Genomic DNA, 9,386 nt, shown 5'->3' on the forward strand with positions numbered 1-9,386 from the left:
AGAGAGAGAGAGAGAGAGAGAGAGAGAGAGAGAGAGAGAGAGAGAGAGAGAGAGAGAGGTGAACTGGCTGGAAGGCTGAGTCAACCTTGAGCCCTGTCAGGATCGAACTGCTGGCATTGGACAGAATTTGTCTGCGATGTTGCATTCTAATACTGTGCCACCACAGCTCCTTATAGAAAGTCCACAGCAGCTTCTTCTGATCTACCATAAACCACTGCTTGATTTTCAAATAGTCAATTTTGGATGACAAAGAAGCTATTTAGGGATTGTTCTACATAACCGAAAGCCTGCGATTGCAACATTTCTGGGGTGAGGTAAGGCTTGATCTAAAATGGATATTTTAAAGAGTGTCTACTGAATAATGTGGGGTGGAGATGGGTTCTCACAATCTTGCTCTCCCACACATACTTTTTTTTAAAAAAAACCCCGATATACCATCAACGTACATCTTTTTTTACTAGTCCTATGGATATTTCTTTGTTTTCTTTTTCCTTGTTTATTTTATTGTTCTATTATTTCACTTTTGCCTTGTTTTAACTTCTTTTCGATTTCTCTTTCTTTCTTTTTTTTTTATGGTCGTGAACCGCCTAGAGTAGCCAGAGGGCAAGATAGGCAGCAAATACTGTAAATTTAATAACAACAATAACAGTAATAGGACTTCAGAATTCAGACAGACAGGTACCTGCCACATAACACCCCAGACTTATCAATAGTCGATAAGAAAGGGAAAAAAAAGTCTGGATAGTGGACGTGGCGGTACCTGGAGACAGCAGAAAAGAAAAGAAAAAACTGGAGAAGATAAACAAAATACAAAGACTTGTAAAAAGAACTAGAACAACTGTGGTAAAAGGTAGTACAAATAGTGATAGGCACCTGGGGTGCAATCCCAAACCATCTGGAGCATCCCTTGAACACCATTGTCATTGACAAATTTATCATGAGTCAATTGCAAAAGGCAGCTTGACGTGGATCAGTTTTATCCTGCAATGATATCTGTAACACCGTAAAACATCCACATCTTCCTATCCCAGGTCTTTGAGAAGGACTCAATAGATGGATAAAAATATTGAAGTCTGAACATCTGGCTGATGGTGCAATGAATCACAATATACAATATAAATATCCCGTGGTATAGAATATATGAAACACAAATGTCGTAGGAAGTGTTAGGATGATCCCTGTAATCCTAGTAGGTGACAGATATAGCTAATAGGTATAGGTGATATAATAGTACTGCTTGTGTAGGCATTAAGGCAATTTCTATTCTTCAATCCCTCACATAATATGAAAACAAGCTACAATCCTCTTTGCTTCTGATGACCTCAAAACACAGGAAAGAATAGGGGAACATCATCACCCAGTCAACGGTTTCCCCCAATTGATCAATGGGAAAGAGAAAAAAAAGCCATCCAATCCTTGTTCCACCACCTGAACCACCACAAAATGTCAGTGTCATGGTTCTGACAGATGAAACTCTTCAAAGAACTTTGAGGCATTGTTTACCTTGAAGAATCTTTATTCAAGTAGCTTAGCATCGGCACGTACATAGGCAAAGCCAAAATCTGAATTCCCCTACCCTGAGCACATGGTATCAAAGCACAATTCCTTCCTCTAATTAACAGTCATAAATCACATTCTCCAATTAGTTTGAAATGCAGGCTTTCCCCCCAGTTCTTCAACCCGCCATTTCTTATCATCTCGTATTTCAAAAAACCTTGGTTTTCACATTAGTTACAATACTGTTATGTCTAGCTAAACTCCCATGCACATTCCTCCTCCTCTCCCCTCCAGTATCCTCTAATTCTAACTCTAATTCTAAGAGTAAAACATAAGAAGGAAAATGGCTGCATCTCCATATGTTGTCAAAGCAAAAACATCTGATGTTCGCGGCGTTGACAATCAGAACGTTATTTACCCCAAACAAAAGGAAAACAAAATATGTACTATTTCCCCCCTCTTTAAGTCTCATTCTTAAGATATGCACCTTCACGCTTTCTACATCCTGATGCTGGGAGTGTCACTGGTGAAATCGACAGATCCTGAAATGTGCAGATGTGAAGAGAAAGTTAACATCTGCCCTGTGGTTGCTGGCATTAATGGATTACCAGGAACCTCAGGGAGCAATGGCTTACCAGGAAGAGATGGGACGGAAGGTCCTCCAGGGCCAAAAGGAGATTCAGGTACAATTCTTTAATTTTTTTTAGATCTATGTTGAGTATAAACATTAAGGCCAGAGTCACTGTTCAGTGGTAAATTATACATCATGTAAGAGGAAGTAAAGGCTATAAAAACTCTGGCGTTTCCATCAGAGAGAGTTTACATTCATTTTTTCTCCCATAGAGAAGAGCTTTTACATGAACCACCAATGGATGGTTGACATTATATAGGCTGAACAATTGAGGGAAGTAGATATGTGTAGTAGAATAGAATAGAATAGAATAGAATAGAATAGAATAGAATAGAATAGAATAGAATAGAATAGAATAGAAATATAGAATAGAATAGAATAGAATAGAATAGAATGAAATAGAATAGAATAGAATAGAATAGAATAGAATAGAATAGAATAGAATAGAATAGAATAGAATGCTGGAAGGGACCCTGGAGGTCCTCTAGTCCAGCCCCATGCTCAAGCAGGAGGACCTATACCATCTCAGACAGGTGATTGTCCAGTCTCTTTTTGAAAACCTCCAGTGATGGAGTGCCCACGATTTCTGGTGGCAAACTGTTCCACTGGTTGATTGCCCTCACTGTCAAGAAGTTTCTCCTTAATTCCAGGTTGCTTCTCTCTTTGATCAGCTTCCAACCATTGTTACTCGTAGACTAACAAAGAGAAGGACTAGGATGATACGATAGCAGTCTTGCAATATTTGAGGAACTGTCACAGAAAAGAGGGGGTTGACCTATTCTCCAAAACAAACGATTGCAGGACAAGAAGTAATGGATGGAAACTTATCAAGGAGAGATCCAATCTAGAACTAAGTAAAAAATTCCTGACAGTGAGAAACATTAATCAGTGGACCAGCTTGCCTACAAAGTCATGGGTGCTCCATCACTGGAGATTTCCAAAAAAAGAATCAACAGCCATTTGTCTGGAATGGCATAGGGTTTCTGCTTGAGCAGGGGGTTGGACTAGAAGACCTCCAAGGTCCCTTCCAACCTTATTACTCTATGTTCTGTTTGGCGATGGTTCCACGTTTCCTGCCCAATATGTTTAGTGCAACTCTTCCATTGCTTCTGATCTTGTGGCTCTTATTAACGATGATAATCAGTTTCTTCACTTACTGTATCTTTTTGTGCATTTTCTTTATTTAATTGGCAGGTTTAAAAGGAATACAGGGACCTCCAGGAAAAGCTGGACCTCCTGGCTCAAATGGAGATCAAGGACTGAAAGGGGATCAAGGGCTGCAAGGAGATCAAGGGCTGAAAGGAGAAAAAGGAGATAGTGCAGGTAAAGATAAGACATAGCACGGAGCTGAGATTTTACAAATGCTTTTTTTGGTTTTTATGTGGAATATTAAAAGGATATACAATGATTCTTTCCTCTCTTCATTTTACCTGGTGAAAACCATTCAGAGTTATCATCTGGCAGCAACTGAACCTTTACTCAAATAAAGATACCATAGCTCTTCTTATTATCCACTAGCTGTACCCGGCCACGCGTTGCTGTGGCTCAGTCTGGTTAAATGGAAAAGAAGTGTGTTGCTTTTATGTCCAACAGATGGCGCTGTTTTTCAAAAATAGCATGTTTTTACTTGTCACAGGTGTGACATCTATATAATATAGGTATATAAAAACACGTGCGTATTCACATGCAATGTTGTGTCAAAATTTCAAAGCAATCGGTGAAGAAGTTTTGGAGATTTAAGATTTTGAACAAACGAACATTTACATTTTTATTTATATAGATTATTTTGGCCTGCTTAAACTTCATGTATTCCCTCTATTTGTCTTTTATATGGATAGATTAATCAAATAAGCCTTTGGTAGATCAGTTGATTGGATGGATGGATCATCCTAGCACTCTATTAAAACCATAAAAAGGTCTCTTTTCTTCTCAAGAGTTGGGGGTCAGGTGAGATTGGAGCCCAGTAATTGTTGTTCTTGAAGAGTATTGCTTTAGGGCTTCTGGTTTTGTCTTTCTGGATGTTGGTTTTTTATTCTTTCATGCATGTTTTTCTTGTTGTTGTTTTGAGATATCCAGCTTTAGGTAAACAACTACAAGGACACACTCTAGTGTACGAATGGCACACAGGGTACAAATTTATGGAGCACTACATAACAAAATGTCAGGATTTCTGATATTTTCAGCAAGAGCCTGGTAGCATCATTTCAGATTGACACATTTATTTTTATTTTTAATTTTTAATTTTTTATTTTATTTTTCACTATACACCATACACCAAAAACTACATAAACATAAATCTTTTCTTCTAACAGAAGTGCTTTACATTTTAAATATTCTTTACATCTTATTTACATTTTATGTACATCAATAATTATGTCTTTTTCTTTCTCTGTCCTAGCCAATTATAACATTTATTCCAAATTTCATAAAATTCTGACGTCTCTTTGTCTTTTAATTCTAACGTAAGTTTGTTCATTTCTGCGCATTCCAAGATTTTATACATAATCATATCATTTGTGGGAATATTTTCACTCTTCCAACATTGCGCATATGCTATACGAGCTGCAGTCAATATGTGTATAATGATGTGTTGGAGTTGTTTTTCCATCTTTAAAATTATGCCCAAAAGAAATATTTCTGGTTTGAAATCCATTTGTATCTCAGTTATCTCCTGTATCCAATCTCTTATCCGTTCCCAATAATTTTTTACTTTGGGGCACAGCCACCACATGTGATAAAAACAAGGAAGAAATTAAAATGTAAAGGTTGTGAAGCCCAGATACAAAAATATGTAAAACCGGTTAGAGCGGCCACTTAAATGCCATCTGTAAATCATTTTATATTGATTCTCTCTATATGCAGTTGATAGCGTCAATTTGCAATTTCTGTTCCATAATCTTTCCCATTCCTCTAAATTTATATTTCGCCCCACATTTCGTCAGATTGACACATTTATTAAAGGGCATGAGCTCTGGCGAACTCATGAAGGCCTTTTGGTGAAATTGGTTCATCAGAAATGGGTTGACCAGATTCCTCCTGATTTTTGGCTCTTCTTCTGCCGCACATCTGGCTATCCAAATTGTACAACTATGTCAACATTCCATGGAAATCATAAGTTTTACATATAAAACTTTCAAAGGATCTTAGAAGCAAAGGCAAGGAGCCAGGCTTTCAGATGTGTTTTTTTTAAAAAAAAATCTATTTTGCTTCGGACAGCAGTGAAGAATAATTTTCTCTTTTCATATCCTTTAGAGTTTGAAGTTCTTAAAACCCAGATTCGTGATTTACAAGCAGAGCTGCAGGTTTTTAAGGAGACGACAAGTAAGAACCATGCAGGTAAGACAAAATCATCTCTTTGGGAATACTTGCAAAAACTTTCACGAATACTTCCAAGGGGTTGTTGGTGCTGAGCTTGGCTGTTTTCTTGCAGATGTTTCATTGCCAACATGGTAACATCATCGTGTAGTGATGACGTTACCTAGCTTGGTAATGAAACATCTGTGAGAAAACAACCACGCTCAGAGAGTACCAAGGTCGTCTCATTTCTACAAATAGTTTCCACTATAAAAAAAAAATACTTTCCTCTGGAGAAAGTATTAAATGTTGAAATAAGAGAAATTTTGGTTATTAAGTTAAAGATATTTGGAAATTATCAGAAAATAAGAATATTACATTGCACTATTAATTGGCTGATGTAAGATGGTGAGAATTCAAATAGACAAGACGTGTATCCTGAAGATTAGATCTTGTGATGAATTGTGAAAAAGGGAACTGGGATGAATTAAAAGTTGGAAATCATAAATACTAAACGTTAAATTTAAATATTAATGGTAAATTAAAAATTGGGAAAAACGAACCAGGACATTGATTGTCTAAAAAGATTGAATGTTAAAACAACTACGATATGTATCAACAAAAATTGTTGATAAATGTAAGAAAGTTATTTTTATCTAATCGATATAGTAAGAATTGTATGAATTTAAACGCGAGACAGTGAATACTAAGGGGAAAAGAGGAAATATTTAATGTAATCATTTGAGATCTGTACTAAAGATATTTGTACGTTGTTGAATTATTGACCAACGCAGCTGCCACGTTGCTTTTCAAATATTTAAATGTGAAAATAGAAAACCAATAAAAAAAAATTTCAAAAAAAAGAAAAACTTTATTCTGGTACTTCCTGATGTTCCTTCAGTTCATTTGATGTCGAGAGCAGGACGGCTCCTAAAGTGGATTTCTCGCCCTTGAAAAACAGCCGAGAAAGAATTTATCGTATCTAATTTGTTCTTTTTCCTTAGATTTTCTAGAGGCTGCTTTCCCAAACTTCACCATAATAGGAAACAAAAAAATTGCCTCTAATGGAGCCGAAGCCAATTATGAAACTGCCAAAGCCACCTGCTCCAAGTTTGGGGGTCAGCTCGCCTCTCCGAGAAACGGGGAGGAAAACGCCGCCTTAGCAAAACTGGCGTCAAAACTTGGAAAACATGCTTTTCTTGGGATGACTGACAAGGAGACAGAAGGTAGATTTAAGCACCTCAACGGGGACCAAATGCAATACTCACAGTGGGCAAAAGGCGAACCTAATGGAGAACAAGAGGATTGCATAGAGTTATACCTGGATGGCCAGTGGAATGATGTGGCCTGCAATATAATTCGATTAATCGTCTGTGAGTTTCAATCCAACCATCCTCCTCTAAACTTGTCGGGGTAGCAAAAAACAGATTTCCAAAATCCAGGGTGTTCGCCTATAACTTCAGAACACGAGCAAAACAACCAGTGAGGTAATCACAAGGCTTTACAAGATTGGCTCGGGCAACGGTCAAACAGATGAACAAGCATCGGAGCAATTTTGTGTAATTTAATTCAGCTTGGGGGCACTTTGGAGGCTGGGTGTGTTTATGAGAAATGTTTGTGACAATGCAGCTAATAAATAATGCATTGGCAATTGTCATGATTAGATAATCACATATTAAACTGTCCGCTTAATGTCGTATTTATTTGTGTTTTACTGGTTAAATATACTGTATCTAATGTCCGTAATGATATATTCCATCAAACCAATATCACTTAACTGCCTTTTAACACTTTAGCAACCATCTTAGCAGGACTGTTTATGGCTTTTAATGCAAAATCCTTTCCAGAGGATGACGGGGTTTGAAAATACCTTTTTCATTTTAAAAGAAGCCCAAATAGTACTATTTTTTTGGGGGGGGGAGGATGTTTGTACTCTGATCAATAGAGTGGTCAAACAAATTTCTAATAAATTTCTTAATGGGTAATCCTCCTGTCTGATTCACAGTTGGCAAAAAAAACCCCTTCTACTTATTTCCCTGTTGCTTTGCCCACTTTTTTTTAACCCTCCAAAATGTCCATCAAGATGGGGGGGGGAAATAAAATTGATCTCTAAGTTATTTTAATGACCAACTCGTGTTACAAAACGGAACCAAAGATAGCAGGAAGATGTGATCAACAATCAATCAGCCGTGGACTAAATAAAGTCTGACTTGATTATTGAAGCAATCAACTGTAAGCAGAAAGACACATAGCTTGGGCCTGGGATGAGCGCATGGCGCAGTGGTTAGAATGCAGTACTGCAGGCTACTAGTGCCGGCTGCCAGTAGTTTGGCAATTCGATTCTCACCAGCTCAAGGTTTCAATCCTTCCAAGGTCGGTAAAATGAGGCCCCAGATTGTTGGGGGCAATAGGCTGATCTGTAAAGCACTTAGAGAGGGCTGTAAAACCCTATTGAGTGGTATGTAAGTCTAAGTGCTATTGCTATTGCTATGGGATATGAGCAGATGATGGATTAGGAAAAAACAATGATTATACTAGCAAGGTTAGAAGAAGTAGAAGAGGAAGAAGACAAGGAAGAAGATGGAGAGAGGGAGGCTCAAGAATTTTTTGGGAATGCCCTAAAAGGTGCTATGAATTATTCCTAGAGAGTGGATGGGATGGTTGATATATGTCCAACAATTCCAAGTGGTTGGGTCCAATTCACCAACTTTCCTAACTAATTAACTAGGATCACTCCAGCAGGAACCATCTACCCCTATAGCATTCAAAGCAAACCAGCAAAGAGCTGTTAGATTGTCTTTTGATCTAAGACAGGGGTAGGCAACCTTGGCTCTTTTATGACTCGTGGACTTCAACTCCCAGAATTCCTGAGCCAGCATGGCTCTGCTTGGAAACCTCTCCCTTTCCCCTCAGCATGGCTGGCTCAGGAATTCTGGGAGTTGAAGTCCACGAGTCATAAAAGAGTCAAGGTTGCCTACCCCTGACCTAAGACAATGGAGCTTTCCTATAGAAGAAACTCTATGGTGCATATGATGTCCTTCAACATGTACGGAGGAAGGCCTCGTGCTTGTGAGATAATATGCTGTTGACATGGCCCAATACTGTCATTTAGTTTTAATACTATTTATTCTACATAATTTTTACATGTGCTATACTTCTATTTCCCATTTCATATCTACTCCACTTGCTTAATGTTGAATGTTATACGTCTATAATTTGTAGGTGCTTTTGACATGAATAAAGATGAGCACAGGGTTTAAAGTGCAATGGATCAAAAATTCCAATGCTAGACTGCTTTTTCCAAATTTCATATTCATTGTCTTCTCTAAACTCTCTTGTTGACGATTATTGTCCTTCTGTCTCACTGATGGATTTACTTTTGTGGCATAATAGATACGTTAAAGAGTAACCAAGGTGTGGAATCCATTGTATTCAGAAACCCAGCCCAACCAGAATGTGGGGTTTTTTTCAGAAAAGACAGAAGACAGCTGATCCATTGTGATTTTTTGATAAAAGAGGCTTTCTTCTCCCGGTATATATTTTTCCAAGAAAGAAAGAAAGAAAGAAAGAAAGAAAGAAAGAAAGAAAGAAAGAAAGAAAGAAAGAAAGAAAGAAAGAAAGAAAGAAAGAAAGAAAGAAAGAAAGAAAGAAAGAAAGAAAGAAAGTTTCTTTCTTTCTTTCTTTCTTTCTTTCTTTCTTTCTTTCTTTCTTTCTTTCTTTCTTTCTTTCTTTCTTTCTTTGAATTAAATTAAGATCAACTCTCCCTGCCTCTACAAAGTTCCAGGAAATGGAAAAAAGAAAATCATAGTGTTGAATTTTGGCAGAGAAATGAGCAATTTTCAGTGGCAATTTTTTTATTTTGACAGGGTCACAAAAGTTCTCCAAACCAAATGACTAACCAAGCCGGAACTAACAATTAAATCGGAATACAATTATCAAATCCATAACAAAGTCAGGTCACCAA

The 9,386-nt window shown here is 37.5% G+C and overlaps 1 protein-coding gene across 1 annotated transcript; it reads left to right on the forward strand.

The window, feature by feature from the left end:
• The first annotated feature begins 1,978 nt into the window (after positions 1-1,978).
• LOC107291856 (pulmonary surfactant-associated protein D-like) lies at positions 1,979-6,839 on the forward strand. Its single transcript, XM_029285028.1, has 4 exons — positions 1,979-2,054; positions 3,323-3,451; positions 5,381-5,464; positions 6,427-6,839. The coding sequence occupies exons 1-4, from the start codon at positions 1,979-1,981 to the stop codon at positions 6,837-6,839; spliced, it is 702 nt and encodes a 233-aa protein (XP_029140861.1).
• The last annotated feature ends 2,547 nt before the right edge of the window (positions 6,840-9,386 follow it).

This window comes from Protobothrops mucrosquamatus, unplaced genomic scaffold (assembly GCF_001527695.2).
Source record: "Protobothrops mucrosquamatus isolate PMUCROS unplaced genomic scaffold, P.Mucros_1.0 scaffold1201, whole genome shotgun sequence".
NCBI classification, from domain to species: Eukaryota; Metazoa; Chordata; class Lepidosauria; order Squamata; family Viperidae; genus Protobothrops; species Protobothrops mucrosquamatus.

What these genes read in the sequence shown, in the direction of transcription:
- LOC107291856 (XM_029285028.1), top strand. Translation starts at nt 1,979, where the DNA reads ATGCACCTTCACGCTTTCTACATCCTGATGCTGGGAGTGTCACTGGTG. An exon ending in AGATCCTGAAATGTGCAGAT is followed by an intron (nt 2,055 to 3,322) that starts GTGAAGAGAAAG and finishes TTTAATTGGCAG; the next exon opens with GTTTAAAAGGAATACAGGGA. An exon ending in AGAAAAAGGAGATAGTGCAG is followed by an intron (nt 3,452 to 5,380) that starts GTAAAGATAAGA and finishes CATATCCTTTAG; the next exon opens with AGTTTGAAGTTCTTAAAACC.